Source organism: Sturnus vulgaris, chromosome 7 (assembly GCF_052056855.1).
Source record: "Sturnus vulgaris isolate bStuVul1 chromosome 7, bStuVul1.hap1, whole genome shotgun sequence".
Taxonomy (NCBI): domain Eukaryota; kingdom Metazoa; phylum Chordata; class Aves; order Passeriformes; family Sturnidae; genus Sturnus; species Sturnus vulgaris.
In genome coordinates this window covers 35613333-35638288 of record NC_142249.1, presented here as the reverse complement: position 1 = coordinate 35638288, position 24956 = coordinate 35613333, and the positions used below count along the sequence as shown (strand labels likewise).

The window sequence follows — 24956 nt, the reverse complement described above, 5'->3', positions numbered from 1 at the left end:
TTTCTTCTGAAATCTGTAATGCTAAACCAACTGGGGACTGAGAAAAATCTTCCAAGTTCAAGCCATGTTGGTACATAGTGGAAGATGTTTTGTATTCGAAGTTATCTTAGGGATACAAAAAAAGATTTTCATATTCATCCCTCCAGTGTCTCTAAAACAATTTATTATTGCTTATACTGGTATCCTCTCCTATCTTTCAAAAATTGCATAAAAAAACCCACCCCAAAACCCAAACCAAAACACCCCCAAGCATGAGTGCCAAACAGGAAATCTGTGCATTTATAAAGTCCAACCTAAATTCCCCCTTTCCTCTTTTTTTTTCAAAAAGCATTTAGCAGATAACTGCTACCATGATCCAAACACATGCAGAACACAAGTTCTTTTTCTGTCATGTTCTAATCATACAGGTGTGCTCTACTTACCACATCAGCAAAACCCCAGCACAGTCAGTGTTTCTGAGACAAAGCCAGTTATCCCTCCAGAATAACAAAACTGGGCTTGTCAAGATGCACTGACGGCAAGAAGAGTCTGTGTTTGAGTTGGACACATCCACAGCCCACTGACCTTGACATTCCCCATGCTCCCTACCTTGGCAAGGAACTATAATAGAGCAAATTTAGCTGCAAAAACTCGCTTGGGTTTTCTTTAAACTGTGCTAAAAAAAGCTTGGTCTATTCTGAAAGTAAATCAGTTAATGTAAAACCTTTTTGTGAGCAGTAACCACCGATGTTCATTGATTTCATCCACACAGGGTACAATGAACATTGTGCACTAACAGCCTCAGCAGGCTCTCTATAGAAATTGCAACAATGAACACTAAAAGAAGACTGTTAATATAATCAAATATTGCTTCAAAAAATTAAAGGGAAGAAGGTTCAGTTTGTTAAAACCAAGACAGCTATTCATTAGAAACACACAACACTATAAATATTTTCAGAGGACTAGACAAGCGTTCAGAACAATACATGCTTGAAGTAGGATTAGTACTTAGAATTTTTAATAACTTAAGTTGGAACTGTGCACAAAATGCCCTTCATATCTGTTATATACAAAATGCTTTAACATATTTTGTTATAAAATGATCTATGACCCCTAAAAGCAGCAGAATGGGAAGTTGTGGTGTGACAGACCCAATCAGTGCACCCACAGTCTGAATCCCTCATGTCCCAGAAATTGCAATGGACCCATGAGTAGTTCTGCAGCCTTTTCTGGCACTTGCAGAGACAGAGACAATCAATTCTGCAAGCAGAGGGAACTGGAACAATACAAATTGGCTGGCATGAAGGTTCCCTAGAGCGTTCCAAAGAATGCTCTATTTTTAGAGCAGTTTCACCTTTGCATAGAGTGGGCTAACAGAAATGCAGTACTCAGCACAAACCCCACACCTGCCACAGCAGATTGTCCCATTACACAGAAATACTCTGAAACTGGAGGTAAAAATAGGAGCAGGTTTCTTAGTATTTGCATAATTCAAAAGAAATCACAGTTAATATAAGAAAAGTTAACTCTCAGAATATAGAAATACATTTTCTGAATAATGCATTAGGAGTAAGAAACAGTGTTTATTGAAGAACAGAAAAGCAAGTACAACCACTCTGTTAACGAGCTGGGAGTTGATGAGCTTGGTTATGACTATTTTAACTACAGCTACTGTTACAGCTGGAGTAGTTTTATCCCTGGCTTGTGAAGCAGAAGCCAGTTGAACTGCAGCTGATGTTCCTACAGGAACTGTAGTTCAGACTGGATTTTTAAATAACCTGTAGTTAGATCTCATGGTAACTGGGCTCACATTAACGTGGCAATTGGAAATGGTTTTGTTCTTAAGGAGAGTTTTCTTCTCCCAACATCTTTTAGGCAACGAAAGCATTTTTATTAAAAGTGAACCCCCCAAGTATTTCACCTGAAACCCCTTTAAAAAGGAAGCCAGGAAGCAGCTGAAAAAGAGACCGGTTCACTGTGAGAAATGTAAACCTCTCAGACAGTGTTACGGCCCCGAATCCAACAGCTCATCAATAAAGTCAGGCCACTCCTCAACATTAGACCAGAAGTGGCTCCGGTTGCCATGCTCTCAGAAGCTGTCATCTTTTATCTAAATTAGTGTTTGCAAAGTTATTTCACAGTTAGTAACCACTTCCTGAGATGAACAAACCCTATGGCTTTTATGTAATGCAAGATTTGTAACTCTCGTTTTTGCCCAGGCACTTTGCTGTATGAGCCAATTAATGTGGTGGCTTTGGCTCAAAACCACACATTGCTAATATGCATCAACCACTTCAGGTGTAGCTTTATGTCAAATTAATACAAATATCAATACTTAAAATAAATTACAAGTGAGAGAATTTTCAAATACACCATCTTATGAGGTGTTTCCAGAGCAGATAAGACATGGAACCATCCGTTTCTAAAATGCTGATTCAAATTTGCCTATAAAGCATTAAATGAAAACCAGCAATGGCTGAAGAGCAGTTTGGAGATTTTCAGTTAAACACTAATTATGCAGTTTCTGGTAAGATCCTTCTTTCTCCCATTAGTGCTGGTAAACACCAAGTAACCAAACACTGAATAGAATTATTGGCTGGACCATGCCCATGCTACCTAAACATGATCCCTTGATGTCAGAGTGCAGGTACAGGGCACGTGATCAAAGCAGTAGAGCAGCTGTCTTCACAGCTTGCTTATTTTGTTTTTTCCAGGACAGAGAGGGAATTTATCTGCTCACACTTTTCACCCACAGGCAGTGAAATTCAGTTAAATTACAAAGAGCTAAAAACATACAAGAAAGGAACTTACCTAATAGCAACTAATTCATCTCTTTGTATCTTATCACCCCATGCTTTCCACTTCAGACTGGTTTGTTTGGGTACAAATGTACACTGAGCTCTCTGAGTTGGGGAGTTGGTGTTCTACTCACACAGGGTGTACCCACAGTGGGAAGTAATCTCTCCTAAACCTCAGACTTTTTGCTATTTAGTAGTCTAGGTATTAAAAATTCGGAGGAAGGAAAGCAGGTTGTGTAATACAGTTGGGTAACACATCTCTAACACCAGTGGATAACACAAGTTGCAAAATCAAGTAATTTGTCTTCCTTTGAAAAAATCTTTGTGAACTGAACCCTGAATAACTCCATCAAGTGTTGCTGCTACTATTGGAGCACTTCCTAGAAGAAGTGCAGAAGAGGAGCCATCCCTCTTATATGCTGCTTCACAGGACATAAATAAATCCAGTTAATATTTGTAAAAGCTGATCTTCCATCTCTATCTGTAGAGCAACATAGCTGGGGGCATGGGAAGGAATTAAAAAGACCCTCCTGAAGGAAACTCAAAAGGATGTTATGTATTCAACTAGGAGCTGGTATAAAAGCTAGTATAAAAGCCTCTGCCTCCAAATATCTCTAGTTAGTTCTGAAAGTTTTGACCATGAGTCAAGTATATTTGTTTCAGAAATACAAATCTTATTGAAGAAGTCATAACAACATTTACAAGTACAGACTGTCAGAATAAAGGTAGCCTACAAAATCTGTAAGGAAAAAAAGACAAGAAGAAAAGAAGGAGATGGAAATGAAGCTCGCTAGTATTCATAGAAAGGTAACTCAGACAGTTGAGAAATCTTTACTAAAATAAGTAACCACATAAGTCTCATTATATATTCCATCCAATACCCTGACACATTCAATCATAGGACAGAAAGACTGAGTTAAACAGTATCACCAGTATCTTCTGCACAACACTCTTTCCATGCCACAGCATCTAAGATGATGATATTTAGCTTAGAACTTTCAGTGAAGGTACACCTCTTTAATGTTACATCATTTCAAGGTACTAATTTATCTTACTTTGCAAGTTAACCAAATTATTAGTTACTAAGTTACAAATTTTAAAAATTATTAACTTTTAAATTTTAAAAACCCTGTAATTAAAGTTACAGCATGAGCCACTCAAAGGAATGGCTTGAATCCCAAATGTCATGCACAAGTGTCTCAAATTTTTCCACCTAAGGTTAGTTACGCTTGGTATTCTATGTGTGATCTTCTACTTTATTTTAAATTTGACAGCAAAGTAAGTTTAAAATGAAAAAGCAGGAGAAACACCACATGAAGTATTTTAATGAAAAGCTGAAAGAGCTGAACAAACCTGTCTGCTGGCCCGGCTGTGGCAGGGCCTGGTTCTGCTGGGTGCTGAAATGGACAGAAACAGGGCGGTACTGCTGGCTGGAGTGCGGGTACTGGCTGGGGGTGCAGTAACAGGGTGGCATCTGCAAAGGAACAATCAGAGGGTCACTACCTGCCTGCAGCTTTAGAGAAAGACGCATCTAAATGCAAAATCCATAAAACAAAGATGCAAAATTTATTAAAAGGTGCAAAGGACGTTAAATAGTTCAGCGATTAAAAATCCCTTATACTACATAAATTCCCTCTTTAACAGCCAATTTCTCTACTTTTTTTGTTGAAGCAACAATCTCCTATTTCCACCAAGAGGCATTTGAGAGACAAGAAAACTATTCAGAACATGCATTTTACCAGCTACAAGTAGACAGGAAAACCTGTGTGATTGTTGCTCCTCAAGTAAACCGAAGTCATTACAAAACATATACCCAGAAAAGACCCCAGCCCCAGCACAAAAGCAGAGCTGCAGTTCTGCAGGGAGCCCAGACCGTATGAAAAGCTCCTGAGCAGAAGAGCAGCGTGAGTTTTCCCCCCAGCTTTCGGGAGGGCCGTAGGAGCCGTGGTACCTGTGGCACGGGCTGCTGCACAAATCCCTGCTGCGGGAGCACGGGTTGGCCCACGGGGTGCCCGGGGCCCGAGTAGGGCGGCGCGGGCTGCGCTGCGGGCGGTGCTGCGGGCGCGGCAGTGAGGATGTAGCCGGGCTGCTGCGGGGGCTGCAGCACCACGCCGGGCTGGAACAGCGCCGGGCCGGGCTCGGCGCCTTCGGCCGGGGGCTGCCGCGCCAGGCTCAGGTGGCTGAACTGCGATCCCAGGTTGTCTTGCTGCAGGCGTGGGAAAAACAGGAAAAACTACATTTGCAAATGCACGTTCAAGGAAAAAAATAAAACAGCCAAATACCTCAGTAAGTTTCAGACAGCACGTCTCACATTACTGGGCAGTAGCACGAGCGGCCAAAGAACAACAGCAAAGAAGACGGAACTGTAGAAAATTATCTTCAGGGCTGACAGTAGGAGAGAACATCCGTGTTCAGACTTCACTCTTTTCAATGCAAATATTTTGCCTTTTGGATTACATCTGCCTTTATCTACTTATTGTGATAATCCATTTGTCAAAAGGAAAGTTCTGAATTTGTGTCACCACCATTTTCTGACTGGACTCCAAAACTTAAGTGAAGACATCTAACCCCAGTTAAAACACCAGGATGCATCAGGATTGCTGAAGTAAATTTTTGGTTTTAAGAATTTAACATAATGAGGTTCTAATCCTGAGTTAAAAGGTATATTCTTCTAACTTAGTTATTATCCTACATGCAAAGATTAATTATCTTTTCATCTGAAATCAAGCAATAACAGCAAGAAATGTGTTCCAGGGGTTACCCTCTATCTGTGTTTCATTAAATCTGAGAGGATGCCACTGATTGCACTCTGCACTGCAGGGGTCCTGTGCAATCTGAAAGTTCTGTTACTGTAACCCCAAGCTCCTTTTCTTAACAAGCAATTCAACATCAGATTAGCCACATCCTGAACATTAGAAGTGATCACTAACTAGTATTGCTTTTTTTTGCTAGACAGTAAGATTTGGTTCATACTTGGAAAGCAGACTCTCCAAACATGCAGGAACATTAAAACTATTTCAAGACCACTTGGTCTTAGATCATCCTGAAGATAGGAATTAATCAAGAAAAAGTAAGTGCAAGCTCCATCTTTTACTGATTAGCTACATTCACATTTTATGATGTTATGATTTTTTTAGTTTCCAGGCTAAAGGTATTATTAATTACGGCTGGAATTATGAATTTGCACCTAAAACTGAATTTAGTATACCTTTAGTATGTATTTAGTACATCTTAAAAAGCCTTATTTTCATTAGATAATAATCTGACTTTGGTATTTCATTCCTTAATGGTGCCCATTAAATGCAACTATAATGCTTTTCTATGTTGAATTTTACATTCTGCTTTTCCAAATTCTGAGTTTGAAGAGAAGATACTGCATGTGAGTTAGCTCTAAGTATGTCTGAAGGATAAACTCAAGCCACATCACACTAATTTCTGTTACACTACCAGTCTAAGTCTGACCTGGTTACTTTGTGACAGTGACTGGTATGGTACAAGCAGGATTCAGCCCAGGAACATGGCATTCCCAATAAATGGAGAAAGAACTCTCCTGGTGCCAACTATAGACGTGTCACACTTGGAATACAATCTAAGGCCATCAGTCCTTTTCATTATATTACATAAGTTACCATCAGCAGGAATAAATTTTGAAACTGCCAGGACACGTCGTATAGGAATCCATTTCCTGAAGGTGAAATGCTTTGAAATTACTACAAACAGGAAGGAGTTTCCTTCTCTGCTCTAGCACCTATTAAAACTCTCAGCTGACTTCAGAAGCAACATCCCTATTGAATTCAGCTAAAACTGTACTTATTTACACGACGTTTCTGATTAATGCTGAAAATTAGCTATTGTACAACACTGTGGTAGGTTGGCTGGCTCCTAAGTACCCCTCAAGTCACTCCATCCTTCCTCTCATCCTTAGTAATATAGGGGAAGAAAATATGAAAGGCTTACGAGTCAAGAAAAGGACAGGAAAATCATTCACCAATTACCACCACAGGAAGATTAAATTTATTTATGCCAATTAGCAACAGAATAGGATAGTGAGAAATAAAAACAAAACTAAAACCAGCTTCCCTCAACCCCACTGCTTTTTCCCAGACTCAAGTTCACTCCCAAATATTCTACCTCCTCCTCCAAGTATCACAAGGGATGGAGAAGGGGGCTTGTGACTGGTTCTCAGTCATGTCTCTACTGCTTCTTCCTCCTCACTCTTCTGCTCCAGGATGGGGATATCATCCTTCACAAACCTCTTCAATGTGGGTTCAGCCCAAAGGCTGAAGTCCTTCAGGAGCGGAGGGCCCTAGTGTGGGTCCTAGCAGAAAATCTGCTCCTGAAGACTCCAGCTTCCTTCAGAGCACCTGTGGGATGCTCCAAGGGCTGCAGGGTGAATATCTACTCCACCATGGTCCTTTATGCACTTCAAGGGGAGAATCTGCTTCACAAGAGTCTCCTCCGCAGCACCTGGAACACCTCCTTGCTTTCCTTCCTCTGGCCTCAATATCTGCAGAGTTGTTTCTCCCCCTCTCCCTCACACCCTTTTCCAAGCACACTCAGAATTGCCACCAGTGTGAATGACTGACTCAGCTTGGGCTGTGCAGTGCCAGCCCTGGAGCCACCTGAAATGGGCTCTGTCCAAAGTGGGGCAGCTCCCAGTCTCCTCTTCCAGAAGCCATCCCTGCTGCTCCCTGCTCCAAAACCTTGCCACATAAACTCAACACAAACATATACTCAGTAGAGTATCAGAGCACACTTTGACCTCTAGTTCAGACTCTCCCTTGGATAACAACTCTCCTTTACTAACTTTCAGTTTCAGTTTGTGTGGCTTTTCTTCTTCTTTTTTCCTGCTTTTCGATAGACTAAGATATTTTATTTCCAGCTTCTATTTATTAAACAATAGATACTAGAGAAGTGGGAGTGTTGAAAGTTCTACCAAAGAGGCTACAAAAAGGTAACCAGAAAAAAATCAGAGCAGCTGATCCCTCAGAATGTATTAAGGTTGAGCAGAAGAGTGAGCAGACAATGGAACAATAAGAAACAATGGAAAGAGGTTAATCCAGAGACATAAAAAGGTACTGACTGGCTAATGAAACAGCACTGAAAAACCTCCTTTACAAAGGGAAAGGGAAATAATGGATCTCAAAATATAGAGCTATATAGATATAGCTTAATTGCATATATTCCTGCTGAACGTGAAATGTTCCCATCTTGGGCACTCAGGTGCTGTGTCACTGTGATTGAGAGCCAGTCACTACCCTGGTATCACACAGCACTCCAACAGGCAACAAAGGTCAGCAGCCAGCAGGAATGAGGCAGTGCAGGGAGCAGAGAAGAGAAGGTGTAATACCACAGAGTATTGCTGTGCAGAGGAGGCTGGCAGGAGCGGGGGTGGGTACGACACTGCAGAGTACTGGACAGGCTGGGAGGAAGGCTGCAGAGCCCGCAGAGGCTGCAGAAATAACAGGGTTATGAACAAGGTTAACACCAGAGTAAGAGAAGTGAAAACAAGTCTTTTGTAACACAGAAAAGCATCTGTGCTCCAAAAGAGCAACTCGCTCCACTCCCAGTAACAGAATGGATACTTCTTTTTTCTTAAGCTTAAGACTGCATAGAATGAAAACAGAAGTAACTCTGAATATCTCAGTCTCCCAAAAGACATCCATTGCTTTATTTGTTATACACTATATTAGCTACGTCAGCAATTGCTTCTATTTAACATTTACTGTTTCCTTCAGAGAGACTAAAAACTCCACATGCATCTTTCAAAGCATCTAAAGGCAGAATGAATTTACTACTAACCATGGATTCAAACATCCTACTTTAATTTTTCCAACAGTACTGAAATATTTTCTCTAGATAGTTATCATTGCTCATAGTATTTCAGGCAGGTTTAATTTCAGCATCCATTAAGAAGGTAATCAGAGAATTCGTACAGAATTTGTGAAGAAAATGGCAAATATTACATACACACTTCTGTAAATTAGAAAAAGTACAAATGAGACCTTTTTCAAATCAAACCAGCTCTACTGTGGCATACCCAGCTATCGGAACAGGTTTAAACATGGAAAACAAACAAAGGTAAAAGGTTTAGATGAAGTTCTAGAAATAACTTTTCGATAAAATTTAAGAACCATCTGAAAATACCACAGGAGACTACCGCCAGTACCTTGGTGCCTGAAATAGCTGCAGTGGAGAGGGAGAACCCTCCCTTCTCCTGCCCATACATTTTGCCTTTTTTCTTCTTCTAGGGCTGGGGCAGTCTTTAATCTGGCCTATTTTACTAAACTCTTGTACAAGACAAGGATAAAAATACATCCTGTACTTGTGGGTGTGGTTTTGTGAGCAGAATAGGCTGCAGTGCTACTCATGAGATGTTCATGCTGTACCAGTCCTGAGCTACTCCTGTGCCATGACTCCTGCTTGTGCTATACAGCACAGGAATTCATCTGGCTGAGAAACAACCCTAAGACCAGAAACCCAAGGTTCCAGCTGGATTAACTCTCTTCCCAGCTGCAAACTATATTGCTCTTAATGCCTGGGTAACTCCACAGTGCAACTAGGGATGAAGGCAGAACCTCTTGGTTCTTGGTAACAGAATATTTTCATACTAAAATTCCTCAATATGTTTAAGAAAAGGCTGTCTACTATGCTCAGGTATGAGCAGAGCTGATAGTCCTGAGGACTGGGAGGGAAAAATCCCAGTTACCCTTATCTGTGTGACTGCTGTTCACAGGCACTGCAGAAGAATAAATAGCCCCCCTGCTGCCCGAGCTGAGTGAGAGCCCTGGTGTCCCTGAGCACGTGTTTGACAAGTGCACCTGTGAGAGGACGGGGTTGGCTCCGGGCTGGTGCTGGGCAGGGCTGGGCAGGGCTGGCTGAGGTGCAGCTCCAGGCACTTGGGTCCTGCCAGGCTGCTGAGGCAGGGGAGGGTTGTACACGACCGGAGTGCCATCGGGATTGAGGAATGGCTGACCTGGGGGGAGAGACAACAAACACAACCAGCTGCACCATCTCGGCTGGGAGAACATGCACTAACACAGAGCAGGCAAAATGAATACAATAATAAAATTCAAAAAGAAGTGAAGTCATACTGGTTTATATGACAGATTCATGCCCACAACTATAACAGCAATGACTACATGCAGCTAAAACCCAAAACACTTAAGCTGAACAAAGACAGCCCAGGTCTTTACATAGTGAACACACAAAAATTTCTTATATCCTACTCATCTTGAAACTTGATTTTTAATCAAGTAGATTGAATATGACAGGAGTAATAAAGGAAAACCCTATTAATATACTGTTTTAAGGATCTTTTAAAGATTCATCTCCTTTAATCAATTTGAAAACCAGTCAGAACACAGGAGAGCTTAAAGTCAAATATTTTTTGAAAACTATATAAAGCAATAGCTGCCCTGGTATTACCATGACTGCTAATGAGATTACTGATAAAGGACTCTCTCTTCCCCTATTCTTAGATTAACTAGCTTTTAGCTTTCAAAATAAATAACACAGAATGATTCTCCTATTTAGTCATTTGCAATCTCAATATTACAGCAATGGGCCAATGAAAAATAACTGAAAAATAAACTCTACAAAAGGAAATTATAAAAAAACCCCAGTGCTTTCTTTTTATGTCTGGGTTAGACAAAACTAAAACAAATGGAAGGAATGACAGCCTGGCTGGCAAGGACCTGTGCCTACCTGCTTAGTGACACGTGTCCTGCATTGCCTTATTCTGATGCTAAAAGGGCCAACTACTGTTGTAAATTTTCTGTCCTCTAATTTAAAGATATTCTTATCCTTTCCAGAAAGGTTTAAACTGAGCCTAAAGCCTTTGCACCCTGTCAAAGGCAAACTAATGCTCCTCCAGACTTCTTGGTCCCATCATATTTAAATGCAACATAAAGAGTGGAACAGTTACGAAGAAAGAACTGGGGAATTCATGGCAGACACAGAGGGAGCATGAACAGACTTCCAAAATGAAGCTACAGCAGAACTGCAGCTCATCAGGTGATACTCAACTGAGCTTAACAGATTTCTCTTTAACACTCAAGAATTGGGAATGTTCACATTAATGGGACTCAGATTTTCTTATTTCCTTCTACTCCTGCCTGCTAATTACCAAGGCTCAGAATCCTCTGTCAGGAACTCTGAGGAATCTCTGCTTTAGCTAGCATTGGAACAATAAAGCCAGAGGAACAATTACAGAATACAATGGTTCAAGTACATAGGAAATCAAAGTTTATCTGCACCTAAATGTTCCTTGCTCTCAAAGTGTTCTTAGTCTTCTATAGAAGCTCATTAGACATTAACATAATTATGAAAGACTACTAATGAAATTAGCTCTAAGATGACAAATACGTTCTCTTCCAAATCCAATGGCTATCTACAAAAATTAAGTCCTACAGCAACTAATTTGTAACCAAATTTTTAGCAATTGATTCATATTAAGGAAAAGGAGGAATTTATCTATTTCAATGTTACACATTCTAGTTAAAGAAATTATTTATTCCATGATCATTTTAACACCACCAATGAGAAACATTTTGCTTCAAACATCATGTGCAGTTATATTCAAACATAATCAAGTTCATCTACAGAATGATGGTAAATATATCCTGAAGTATTTTCTTTTCTACAACGAAAACAAATCATTATACTAAAAATATATAATTTCCTAAAATTATGATCTTGTACATAAAAGGTAAATTAAAATTTTCATGATTACTTAATTTCTAAGTAAAAATTTGCCCAGAGAATGCTAACTCATTATTTAATCCAGACAAGTTATTACATATCTCCTTGCATTACATTATGAAGTATCAATTTCCTCCTACTTGCTAAAAAATACCAGTATTGGCCAATTACACCAACACTGATTTAATCCTGTTTTAAAGTGACAAGGAGAAGTTTAGAAATAGAAATTTAGAAAATGTAATAGCATTACATTCTGTGCTCCTTTCTTTCACTTGTGTTTAACCCAGCCTTGAGCATAGAGATGTGAGTATGTTGCATCAAAAAAAAGGGGTTATAAATGTTCAAGTCAATATAAATCCTTTCTCAGGCTCTCTCCCCTCACAGAAACTGTTTTATAGTAGCACTGGAAAGGACATTTTCCTCTCCTGAAAACAGCTGAAACAATTAAGTTATTCTGTGTTCTGGACAGTAAATCATATGATTTTCATAGTTTGTGCAAGTCACTCATTAAAATTTTACATGTAAATTAAAACTCTTCTAGAGAAAATCATGTGAGTTTACTCATTCCTTTGATCCTCCAGTCATGCTTCCTTGTTAAATTAAGTGCATTGAACAAACACAACCACATTAAAAAAAATAAAGAGAAAAATAAAGGACAAAGGACAATACTGACATGAAATCTTATGCAAACACTCGTGCATTTTTTTCCAAGTTCCCAAGCATGTACCAACCTGTTTGAGGGTTGACCAGCACACTGCCAGGTGGGATGCCTGCTGCTTCCAAGGGAAGCAGAAAGAAGCTACTGCCAGCAGCAGGTGCCACTTGCCCGCTCATGCCACCGTCAAAGGAAAGAGAGTTACTAGAGCTGACAGTTGGATACACGGCAGGAGTGCCAGGGGAGGGCTGGCTTAGAGCTGGCACTGGAAGAGGCTGCTGGCTGTGAGAGAGAGAACCTGTGGAGGACCCTACACTACTAGAAGACTCTGAACCTAGGAAAGGAGTAATGAGAAATTGGTTTTACCTGGAGACAGTAACATCAAGCTCACTTTAAAATATACACTTGTAAGTGCTCACCCTGAAAGCTCAGCATTAAGCACATTATTCAACAGCAGCCTTGTCAATGGACTCCCCCTCCATCTCCCCTGGAATACCATTGCAAGGTCCCTTCTGTGAATCAAGGGTCAATTCAGCACTGCTTTGCACTGCAGAGTAAGGCTTTCATATCTAGCTTGGTTTTCTGGTCAGAAAATGCATATCTGTATCTCCAGAATTCATGGAAGTGATTGGTCATTATGCCAAAATGGACGACTGGATGCACTGAGGGGGTGAATTCCCAGCCCCAGCTCCTGCAGCTGCAGGGCCTCACTGTCCCCGTGGATTTGCCAGCAAAAGCCTCATGCCCTGCACACACAGCCTGCATGCAAGCAAGGACCAGTTTCTTTCCACTGCTGGGGGTCAGATCTTCTCTGACTCACCTGCTGGACAATTTGTAGTACACTAAAACCCTCAACGCTATTTGTTTCCTCCTCTGACAATCTGCAGGCTGAAATCAAGAATACAGCTAGAAAAAATGACATGAGGCTAAGATGGTAGCTTTAGCCTGGCTATATGCAACAATTCAAATTTCAAAGGAGTATGAAATAGCCAATTGAAATCAGGACTCATTTTACAGATATGAATTACTATAAACATTGCAAGGCAGTGGAGAACCAGACCCTGAGGTTCCTTAAAGCCAAGGCAGCTAAAATAAATATTCCAAAAGTCCAGTATGGAGAGGTCTGGGAACTGCTGTTCCCAGGTCACTTGACCTGGAGCTTTAGGTATACAGTTTAACAAAGACTTAAGAAATGTATGATACTTGCAGTACTTGGAAACAGAATATAGTTGTTTAAATTTACAAACTCCTCATTAGCAGCCTCTATACAATCTAGAAGAAAAAGCAAGACTCAAAAAGCACTCTGATGGAATTTATGTACTGCTTGAAGTTACTTTGCAATCCCTTATAAAAGTTGCTAATTGTAACCCTACAATTTGTGTTTACAAAGAGAGCATAGCTTGAAGCATTGGCCTTTTTTATTGCTGAATGAAGTGAAATCAAAGCTATTAATTGTAAACTGAGTGAGACAGCACATCCCAGCTCTGTAAAACCATCATTGCCTGAGCAGTTACTTGGATTCATTTCCAAGTGTATTCATTTCTAGATTAGGCAGAGAAATGAGGCTGAAGCCATAACCAGAGCCAATTACATCCCTGAACAATGTGAACAAACCCAAGCTCAACATGTGCCAAATCACCACAACCTGGAACTGCATGAAGCAACAACCATTAAGGTGGGCATTCCAAACCTAGAATGTACAAACTCTCAGAATGCCAAAATAAAGTTTCCAGCAAAAATTTTAAGAATCCATTTATGTTCTTGAAATTTAGCCAACTAAGATTTCCAAGAATGTATTTTATTATCAGATTGCAGTTTCTTTTCAAGCTGTGCCAAATAGCATCACTACACTGCTAAATGGAATAACTCCAAATGATGGCACAATTTTACAGCAGAAGTATCTTGAAATGCTTTGGGTTTTTTTATACAAGTATACAATGGACAAACAGAATTTGTTACTGTTTTACTGCATTAAGATATAGCAGTGTGACCATTTACCTAAAAGGTAGTGGTGATCTAAGGAAAAACAAAAAATTTGAAAATAGACCCTCATTAGAATCCAGTTTTATAAATAAAATCAAAACCAATATTAATAAGACAAGCAATTATATTCTGCTTTTTTACAGTTCTGTTTCAAAGCAGCCACCAGTAACCCACCCATGTATTACAAGTGTCAAAATTCTCCACAGATTAGCAACTGGATCAAATTATATTGGCATTTGAAATACAAGTACTTACTAAATTTCATTTTTGACCCACAGAAGATTCATTCCCATATTTTCTGAGATTTTGTTTTCACATTAATTACAAGTTAACACCCTGAGACCCTGACTCTCATGAGTACTTTTCCCCAACATTTTTGAATCTTAAAATTAAACTACTCTTTGTTTCACTGGCCTAATTTCTCAGCATCTAAAAATTAAGTAAGCATTTTAGTCATATTCATTTTAATGTAACAAAGGAAAGAACACAAATAGTAACTTTATTTTTATTAATAATTAATTAATTATTAAAGCCAATTTGTAGGCTTTAATGCTGCTGTATCTGAGCTACAGGGATAGCACTGCACAGTTTCCTAAGACCGTGCAATGCAGCTTTGCCCCACTTAGAACTGAAGAGCTGAACTCCAGGTATTTTATACAAAAATATTTCTGGCACAAAACGTTTTCAAACCCTTTGCACGGCATGAAAGGCATTGAACTTCAAGCCATCTACAATGCACTTAAAAGTTCTCCTTCCAAAGCCTGAAGTGTTCACCCGATTTGTCCCGTTCTGGCTCTAGGGCTGGGTGTGGAGCTGTTCCGTGTGTGCAGCCCCTGTATCCCGAGGGAATGGGACGCACGGAGCTCCCCACCGGGACCGCCTGCCTCTCCCTCCCGGCTCGGCCCCCAGAGCCCGCCCCGAGGCTGCCGTACCTGTCTTGGACAGCCTGCCCGTGCTCTTGCTGCTGCCAGAGCTGTCCCCGCGGCTCAGCACCGAGATGCCGCTGAAGCTGCTGGCCTTGGTGACCGCGGGTTTCAGGTTGCGCAGGGAGCTGTCGGAGTCCGTGCTGCTCCAGGGCCGCGGCTCCGTCTCCGTGCTGCTCTGGTGGCTGTTGGCCGATCTCCCCGAGGCCTCCTTATTGATTCTGCAAGTTACAAACTCAACTTTTAGCACAAGCAGCGCTTGCAAAATACAGGAAAAGAAAAAAAAAAAGGGAAACAAAAAACAAGAAAGAAAAGGTAAATGCATGCAGAATATTTTGGGTTTTGCTTTTTTAAAAGGAAGCATCAAATACCTAAGTATCTGTCGTCTTTGTTGTGTACTATTAGTTTCTTCCTCCTGGATTCTGTTGACATTTTAATAAGATAGCTTAATATTTATTAAGAAAATAGGAAGACAAAACAGAATTAAACAGCAAGTTTTCTTACCTTTTATCAGTGAAATAATTCTCTTGGGAACACAGGGACTGAGGGGCAAAGAAGTGCAGAAATTAATATGAATGGCATCAAGAACCCCTACTACAAAACACAGAGCAATGTGGAGTCTTCTTCATTATACACAGGTTCTACAGCACTCTCTTTATATTAAGCTGCCTGAAAAACTTTACTTCTTGGTGAATAATTTCTATGAGAAAACAAGACAGTATAAAAAGGCCCGTGTGCAGGAAATCAAAGTCAGCATGAAGATTGTTACAATGCTGCTCTGTAGGTTTCTATTAGACTTTTTCTGAAGTTACAGTTCTTCTCTTGGGCCTTTGGTGCCTTCTGTCACTTGCAGCTGGTGTGTGATTCCCAGAGCTGTCACTGCACCTGAGCTGCCTTGTCTGCTGCTGGGAAGGGTGGAAGGGGAGAGGCCACAGCTGCTGCAGTAACTGCTCAGTGCCCTGGGTACGTCTGGGTATGCTACAGAGCACAGGAACAGAACCAAAAAGGCTGCTCCTGACTCAAATTGTGTTGTCCTTGACTGCGACTCCCAACATCTGGCACGAAGCTTCTAACGGTGTAATACATGGTAAATTAAGATGCAAAAGGAAAATGTATTTTTATATCCAAAAGTCCATTCTTCTTGTTTGTAACTACGGTGGACAAAAAAAAATATTAGCCTCTCAAGAGCTCATTACTCTCTTCAGAATCTGGTTTTTGATGTGCAAGAGTTATCTATAAATGTCAAGTGGATTATTAAAAGTAACACATTTTTAAAGATATATTTCTTCTGTTTTACTCAATATAATCACTACTTGCAATTGAATTGTAGCCTATAATATTGTTCTGCAGGGTATCTCCAGGCAGGAGATCAGACTGTGAGATTCCCGATAGGAATTTCACATATGGAACCTCAAATCATTTTACTCATAATGTGGTTGCTATAGATACAAGCAAGAACAGAGTTGGATTTTTTTTTTTTTAATTTGCTTGGATTTTTTTCTTCTAATTATTGCTCTGAGCAACTGAAATGATAGCAGTACCAAAACTCTGTAACTTAAATTGCAGTGAGGGGTGAAACAATGCAAAGGGGGGAAACACATTGATCTAGGTAATGCTAGAGAACACTGCTTAATTCTTGGGCTGTTTGAGTTTCATACAGCAGTGATTAGAGAAAACAGAAGATTTCTCAGTAACTGCAATATCATTTAAAACTCACTCAGGCCACACTCTCTTATCTGCTCAGTGTCATTCAGAAACAAAGTTTCCTGGAAAGCCACCTGTGCATGTACGTGTCTGAAGGGTTCATAGAAAACAGTGCCAGGTTGGTTTTGATACGTACATCTTGTGCAAATATCCTTTCTCTAGCTCTCTGATATTCTTCTTCACGTTCTTCTATGGATTTACTTCTTCTGTCATCTTTTAATCGTATTCTCATCTAAATTAAGTGGTACAGTGTCAATTTACACAGGAAAACAGGAAGAATGCACAAACACAGCAAGTGGAAGGAATAAGCCACATGTGCTTTACCTGGTTGTCATCTTTATCTAAACTAGAGTTATCTCTCTTAAGGATGTACCGCTTCTGGAAGTCATCACTCTTCTCATCCTTTATATGCTCACAAAACTTTTGGTCAGGTCTGAGAAAAGTTGTTACAAAGAAAACATTTGTTTTGTAAACATACTGTACACACAGTGGAACAAACTGGAATATATTCAAGAGTAATTTGAAGTATACTTAATATTCTAATTGAAATAATAGATTTTGGCTGCCTCAGCAATGGAAAAGATGAGGTGCACCCTGGAGAATTCCTGTCCTGAGGCATAACAAACCTGCCTTTAAAAACCTCTTCTTCCTTCAAAGCTTCTGCTGCAACTCTCAATTAATGTGGGAAGCAAACCACATGCCCTTGGGGAATCAGAAGTGCTTTTCAGTCCCAACTGGTGCCATGCAATGGATATTGGGCATGCATGGAAGTGAAGACAGGTGTTTGCCACCAGAGCCGCAATACCTCCGAGTTCATTTCAAGGGAAAACAGAAGAAAGAAGGTAGAGGAGAAAGCACTGAAACTTAGAAACATCTAAAACAAAATTAAGTAGAAATGAGTAAGAGAAGAACAGTATAATGCAGGCAAGCAAGAGCTTTACACAGTCATAGGGAGAGAGTGAAACAACGGATTATAGATATTGCTTTGTTATTTTATCTACTTTGTGAAAGAAAAAGTGCTATTTTGCAAATCCTTATTATTAAGGAGAGATATCAAGTACCTGAATAATAAAACTACTGCTATCGTAAGAGAAGAGCTCAGACAATCAGGAAATACTTATCTAATAGAGGACAGAATAAATGTATGCTCTTCTCTATTGTTATTTATCATTACCTAAGACTTCTGGATGGAGTCAGGGGAGCTTTTTCTATGGAACAGCCAGCACTGCCTATTGGGTACTGGATGCCCAAACATAATTAGCAGGCATTTCAGAGAACCTTTAGACTGTCTTACCTCTTTCTTTTAAAGGTCTCTGAATTTACTGCCCTGCAATCACCAACTCCCACTCCACTGAGACGTGCCAGTGTGCACTGGGTGGTTGATGTCAGCAACATCCCTGCTCGGCGAGGGAGCCGCGAACCTGCCTATGAGGAAAAGGTAAGTTTGGCTTTATTCCACATGGAGCAGATCTCCAAGGTTTTCTTTTTAAATTCTTATTTTATATCCAAAGAGATTTAAAATAAGAATATTGAAAACATCAAGAATCGTTATGTCTGCAGGTTAGATGAAATGCCTGCTAATTAGTAACTATACCTACAGGGGCTTCCAGAGGTCACAAGCTATTCAAATATGGTCTAAAAATTTTTTAAAAGCATAAAAATGAAATAATCTTTTATCCATTCTCATTCCACAGCTGAAGTGCTAGACTGAAGCTTTAATCTAGAGATGCTGGTAGATGCAAAGGCAACAGATTTGAAATGTTTGGCTTTCTAGGTCAATTTAGATATAGATTGTACAGCCAAAGCAAAAATGCATACAGAAATAATACAAGTATTCAACATACACTTAGGGCCTATATATATTTCTAAAACTTCTGAGGAGAAACTGTTTACTTAAGTGAAATTTCAGTGTGGCATATCCTTTCAGTCCTACTGACGTTAAAATAGGGTGGATAATTAGATTTTTTTTCTCCCAAAGCTATAAAGAGTGTACCTAGACACTGAGATTAGGATGCAGGCACTGTAATCTCCTGTCTTCATGTTCAAGATCAACAAAAAACGGTGTCAGGCAAATGCTCTAAGTTAAAACTAGAAACTAGGTGGCATAAATATGTCAACACATTAGACCTTTGTCTTTTTGAGAGAGAATGAGCAGACAGAGCAAGTGCAGAGGATGGAGAGAACAGCTGGGTCCCTTGAATGAAAACCTCAATTCCACACAGGTTTCAGAGTTGCTGTGGCCCCAAGTGCTACCCTCTTGGCAATATGGATTTTCCTGGGGGTTTCTCCAAGAACTCCCCAGCCCTCACAGTAAAGCAGCACACCATGGCTTGTTAACCTGGTTGACATTTCCACTGTTGTCTGTCTTCCCTGCTGTGTTTATTTGTAAGGCCATGAGAGATCTGTAAGCAACATTATTCCAACAGAAGAACTTCAACAGCTGATTTTTCCCTGTAGAATTTTACAATACAAAAGCCACAGTTGTGCAAGTCCCCTCCCTTCACCAAATCAGAAATGACCTCGTTCTAAGATAAGAACTGGCTCTGCTATCCAAAAGAAACAAAGAATGCACTTTGTACACTTCACTGGTGTAAATCTTTAAACAAATAAGCAGTTGCTATAAATTCATATTTCACAGAAACAAAATTAGCAATGCATCTCTGCCAGAAAAGTAAAAAAAAATTCTTAACTTAGAGATAACATCCTTCTTTCCCCAAAATAATTCAATCATGAAGCAGCAAGAACATGAACAGTAAAGAGCTCTCAACCACCTCTTCTTGATGCCTGCTCCCAGTGAGACAGGCCTCACCTGCTACAGCCTCACAGATCCCAGGCATTAGAGCTACACATCAAAAGGGTTTTTCAAGGCTTTGACACTTACATTCTTGTATTGCTAGTTTTATTTACTATGACTGACTTCCCACTCTGGTCCACGTTGTGCTCTAATCCAAAGTAAGCAGCTACCCTGTGCAACAGCATTCTATGGTAAGATGTCATTGGGGGAAACTTTTTTCTTGGTACTCTGGAAGAAAGGAATAGTAGCTTTATTAAATAAACAGGAACACTCTTGAATTCTTTTTTCCTATGAGAGTACAGTACTTACTCATTATTACCAATGAAATCTAAAATTTCCTGTTCTAATTTCAGCAGCATCATTCTGTCCCTGAAAATAAAAACACATCAACTCACATATGAGACACTCCAATAACTGCAGTTGTATTCATCTTAAGAATACACAGATCAGAGCTGTGATCAAGGGATGATGGCAGACTGGAAATAGGACCAGCAGGTGTCAAATGCAGAATTTTTAGGACAAAGTATTCTTTTTTTGCTATTTTGTATTGAGCCTGCCTAGTAAAACATGCTGTTTTGCTCTCACATATCAGAGTACACAGATCCTGCAAGAAGTCCCTGCCCAGGAGGCTCAGCAGGAAGTGCAGTCATGGAGAAGACAGGCTCCAGGAGGGAAAGCAGTGCTGAGGTTGTTCCTTGTTGGTTGGTGTGGGCAGGGAGATGTGCAGAGGCCTCAGCTGGCCCTTGGATTGTGAAGCACATCAGAGGATTACTGAGAAAGTGATGGGGCACATCACCAACAACCAAGGGCTTAAAGCTGGCACATGTGGCAACGTGCTGACATATTAGAAATACAATAAAGCTAAAACTCAAGGTGGTAGAAAGGAACACTGTTCTTGAAACTGCTTGCACTGGTTCTAATTAACTATTAAGATGCAACAAAATCCAATAATGCAGAGTTCATAATCTGTGCACATCAAGTAACTAAGCTTCCCAGTTACTGTGCATGGAAACCCCTGGAGATATTCATCCACAATTCCTTGGTTCATGGCTTCAAACAGGAACCACCTACTAAGAGTCTCAGAGGTCTGTGCTTTCTAATTTTACTCTATAGGACTGTGGCTTTGGCTGCATTATGACTCATGTCACATTTTTTCTGAATAAAATGGAATCCAAATAAATTATCAAATTGGAAGTCCTACCTATAATATGAATGAGTAACAAATAGCAGTGAATCAGCTTTTGTGGCAGAGCACAATTGTACCAAGTTAATTTTTTGCCTTGTACTACAGCCACAAAGCCAGCACAAAACCCCAGTGAGGGAAAGAACAAGAATGACAGAGCAACAGAACCAGGTCAGCTCTGTTGCTAACAAATGATGGACTCAGATTAGGTCAGACTTGGTTTCTGGTGTGCAGAATGAGAATCTCTAACTACAGTTAAATATGGTACAGCTTTAAAAAATGCCTTTATCAATAAATTCAGTGGAAGACAGATGAGAGTCAGAGAAGGCAGTTTGGTCTCTAACAAGCAGGTGCTAAGACAGTACAAGGTTTACAGACAATGTACTGAAGCCCCTTCAGGGAGAGAATTGCACATAGACTGAACACATCATTTGCATATTAAGCATTAAAAGTATTTAAACCACTTCAATGTCCTGAACCCCTGCTCAAAAAGCAAACCAATTACAGTGGTGTTTTAGACAGTCTGTGCAACAGAATCTCACCCTGAATAACTGACATGGAGGGTTAGACATATAAGGGGGGAAAAAATAAAACCACAAACAGAAAAACAGGTAGTGTGACACCTCAGGCAACAAGAAGAAAGAAAAGCATAAAGGAAGTTGACATTATTGATTCTTACCTGGGATTGTTTTTTAATGTATTTACTAAAAATTCATGAAGATCTATACCAGTGGAATCTGTATACTCCTGGCTGGAATCTAAGGGTGAGGGGGAAGAGAACAAAATTACACTCTGAAGAAGCTGTTTTTCAATTATTGCTGAACACACTATATATGATTGATACTATATAACCATTAAGTACATTATTGCCAACATTAAATCCTTCCAATTTCCAGGAAAGAGGCCCACAAGTCAAAAACAGAACAGAAAACCCATCACCACCCACTATCCCCTAATTCAAGGCTAATACAGAAGTTTCAGTAACACCACTATTAACAACTGGCTGTATGTCGTGAAGCAGGTAATCACCTTGAGAGACCTGATTTCCATCAGCCTGCCACATTTTCTCACTATCCCATATTGTAGTGTGTGTACCCACCTGTGAAGCACCAGCAGCCTATCTACTCAGCTACTGGATGTTGCCCAAAGAAATTTTGTAATTCAGAATGCAACAGTTTAACCTTCACAAGGTGGTGCTTTGCATTACCAAAAATCCTTGCTCTGCTGGCCTTTGTATGCTCAACATAATGTTCAGGTGCTTTCAAAAAGAAGTCTTAACCTTTCCCCTCCTTTCTGATTTCAGTGAAAGAAAGTATTCAGTTACATACCAGCCCCTAAAATCTATCCCTGAAAGGAATGATTTAACCCCATATCTTCCCTTACATGAGCACCTTCAGGTTACAGGTACTAGGATTCAAACCAACAGGTATTGGAACAGTATTTTTAGAATTAGAACTACTTACTCCAAGAACTACTTATATGCTAGCTTAGTCTCAACTTAGTTAGGCACAACTCAAACTTATGGCCAGGTCCCAGCTCTTCCAGCTGCCCAGAGTTTAAACAAAGCCAAGCAAGTCTGAGCATTTATGGCTTGGAATTATTTTCAATTCTGAACAGGAGAAGGCAAAAAAAGACTCTCCTTGGTAAAACCGTCAAGATTCAATAATTATTTACTTCAATTTTTCTAATTTGCAAGTTAGCAATGATTTAGTTATAATTACTAGAACTGATGCTAAAATTCCATAATTTTCTATTTTGGCACATCCTATATTGGGAAGTAATTAACCTTCAGAGGAGAGAGAGTGGTTGAATTCAGAACAGCCACCTCTACCACAGGTATTTTGTCACTCACTCTCAACCCCCCATCGTTACCTGTAGGGTATTTGGGGGTGGTGGGGGTGGTATTTAAGACATCATTTCAAAGACAGAGATTCATAAATGCAGGTTAAGTTCTCCATCCCAGTGCTTTTTATTTCACAAATACCTGGCTGCCAGCTGGAACAAGCTGCACTGAAATTCCACACGAGGAATGCCTTATGGAATTGCAGGACATGAGATGGACAAGTGCTACTTGTCTCAAAAAGAACTCCAGCTCTAAAGGTATTTCCTATATTCTGTCTGATCTAAGATATTTAGGTAAACATTCTGGGTATTTAAAGCAAGAGCTGTAAAATTATTTGCCAACTTAAATGCATAAAGTCTTCTACCTGTAGGAGGTATTAGGCAGCATGGACAAAAACTGGTTTATGTCACTGGTTTCACAGTTCTCTTTCAGATTAAAACCAAAGATTTTCAGCATATAGACTTTAACTTTAAACCAGAATGCAGGAACATTTAAGTGAAAATATAATACTTGTCCTTTTCATTTATGTAGTTCTACTCTTACTCCAAAACTTTACTGAAAAATTCTAGATACTACCAAAAGTAAAATAAACAAAGGAACACTGACGCCTGTTGAATGAGGATCAGAAAAAGTACAAAGGGAGCTGTGCCACTGTCACTTCAGTTTCACAAGTCCTGTAACAACAAAACCCAGGAACACGACAGGGGCTTCCACTGACTCGTAGAGACAGCTTAAAGAACACTTGGACACAACTGAGACAACACAGCTGCTTTTTAATGCTGCTCTGCACAGTCAGGACAGAAAGAAAAAGCATTTGCTGCAGTGTTTGATGAAGTCTCTAAAGGTCCCTTTCCTCAGGGACCAATTCCTTCTCCAGTTCAAAGGCACCTGATCGATGTGCTTCATTTGCAAAAAAAATTTTAAAAAGAATGCAATGTTTATGCAATGAAGACCTGGAAGCAGAACTGTATTTTCATATGTTCTTTATCTGTACAGTATATTGAAAAGCACAAGGAGAGAGAGCAAACCTCTTGATAACATTTTTCTGGACAGTTTATCACTGGATTTTTCCTTTTCTGATTCATCTTTCGCAGGTTTTTCTTCTTTTTCAAAAGACTGTGACAACTGGATCTGAATCTTCTCCTGTCAAAAAGTAAAAATCAGTCACCACACAGATTATTTCAAACAATACCTGCAGGAGAACTGTTCAGTACTATATTACCTGCAAAATAATGAGGCAACAACAACAAAAAAATTGTTTAAATATTTTGATTCCACATGTGTTCCATGTGACCACACAACAAAATTATTTATCAGTAAATCAGAAAGTACAGAGAAGGCATGTAAAGGACCACAGGTATTTTAGAATTTACACACACTTCCAGGCCCTGAATGCCATTGCAAAATGACTTCAAAGTATCTTACTCCATACAGGTAAGAAAATACTCCAGTTTTTCAGATGTATAAATTTTACACTGTCTCTATATTTTTAAGTCATGTCTCATCCACCATGCTTTTTTCCTCCCCATTCTTCACAGTTCTTTACTGTAAAATCTTGTTTCAAGTCTTGATTTGGTTCATACCAAGAAAAAACAAAACAAAAATTTCTAAGACAGACCAGAATTTCCAGATCCACAAAAAAGGGGAAATATTTACCGTACAATATATCAAGGCAAAGTTTGCAGACCTGTCATCAAGGCTTAGTTTCATAACTTCCTGTGTATTTTGATAGACTAGCTTTGTGTGCAACCACCTCAAAATCCGTAGTTTTATACCAGTAGGTGAACTATTATAAAACCTGTTTCTCAAATACAGCAAGTAGTTTCCCTCTGATATTAGTGACATAATGGCCCCCTAAATACCCTGAACAGTGCAAGACTGCAGTTTGTTTTTCATGTCCCTTTACTGTTTCAGGAGGTTGTCAGTGGAGGACCAACACATTTCAGACAGCCAGAGCCGAGGAGTTCAGGAGCAGTGGAGTCACCGTGCCTGAGGGACTCCCATGGGAGCAGGGGCCAAGTCCTGTCAGAATCAGACTCTTCTGTCATCTTTTACCTCCCTCAATGTCAGTTCTGCTCCCCCAGATGCCAACTGAGTCCGTGTTGTCCCCTCCACATTCCTGAGAACATCTAATCCTTCCAAATCCAGAGAACTGCCCCTCATGCACTCCTGCCTATCCCTCGTGCCCTGCACCTTGCTCCTTTCCCACACAAGTCCTCACTCTTCCCTCAAACCCATTCTTACCCACATCCAGGCTCTTGTGCTAAGCTCTGCTCTTGTGTCACTGCACAGCCCTGATCTCACCCGTGGAATGCAGCCAGAGTTAAATTTAGCCAGGATCCACCAGGCTGGAGCCTGCTCACGTGCCCAGCCCGCAGCCACTCCTGCCTG

At 40.1% G+C, this 24956-nt stretch overlaps 1 protein-coding gene across 7 annotated transcripts in view; it reads right to left on the bottom strand.

Annotated features, from left to right (window-relative positions):
* R3HDM1 (R3H domain containing 1) overlaps positions 1 to 24956 on the bottom strand; it is a 50003-nt gene that overhangs the window by 12385 nt on the left and 12662 nt on the right. For 4 of the 7 annotated variants that reach the window (XM_014870812.2, XM_088168376.1, XM_088168381.1 and 1 more), the window contains 14 exons: positions 23594 to 23708; positions 21402 to 21480; positions 19849 to 19908; positions 19627 to 19767; positions 17070 to 17178; positions 16882 to 16977; positions 15546 to 15583; positions 15413 to 15463; positions 15051 to 15262; positions 12212 to 12469; positions 9599 to 9753; positions 8128 to 8229; positions 4729 to 4983; positions 4131 to 4251 (listed from right to left, as the gene is read on the bottom strand). In XM_014870812.2, coding sequence (XP_014726298.2) covers positions 4131 to 4251; positions 4729 to 4983; positions 8128 to 8229; positions 9599 to 9753; positions 12212 to 12469; positions 15051 to 15262; positions 15413 to 15463; positions 15546 to 15583; positions 16882 to 16977; positions 17070 to 17178; positions 19627 to 19767; positions 19849 to 19908; positions 21402 to 21480; positions 23594 to 23708 — 1792 coding nt within the window. Of the gene's footprint in view, positions 1 to 4130; positions 4252 to 4728; positions 4984 to 8127; positions 8230 to 9598; positions 9754 to 12211; positions 12470 to 15050; positions 15263 to 15412; positions 15464 to 15545; positions 15584 to 16881; positions 16978 to 17069; positions 17179 to 18039; positions 18171 to 19626; positions 19768 to 19848; positions 19909 to 21401; positions 21481 to 23593; positions 23709 to 24956 lie in introns of those variants that run through there. The other 3 variants (XM_088168377.1, XM_088168379.1, XM_088168382.1) reach the window with 3 other exon arrangements.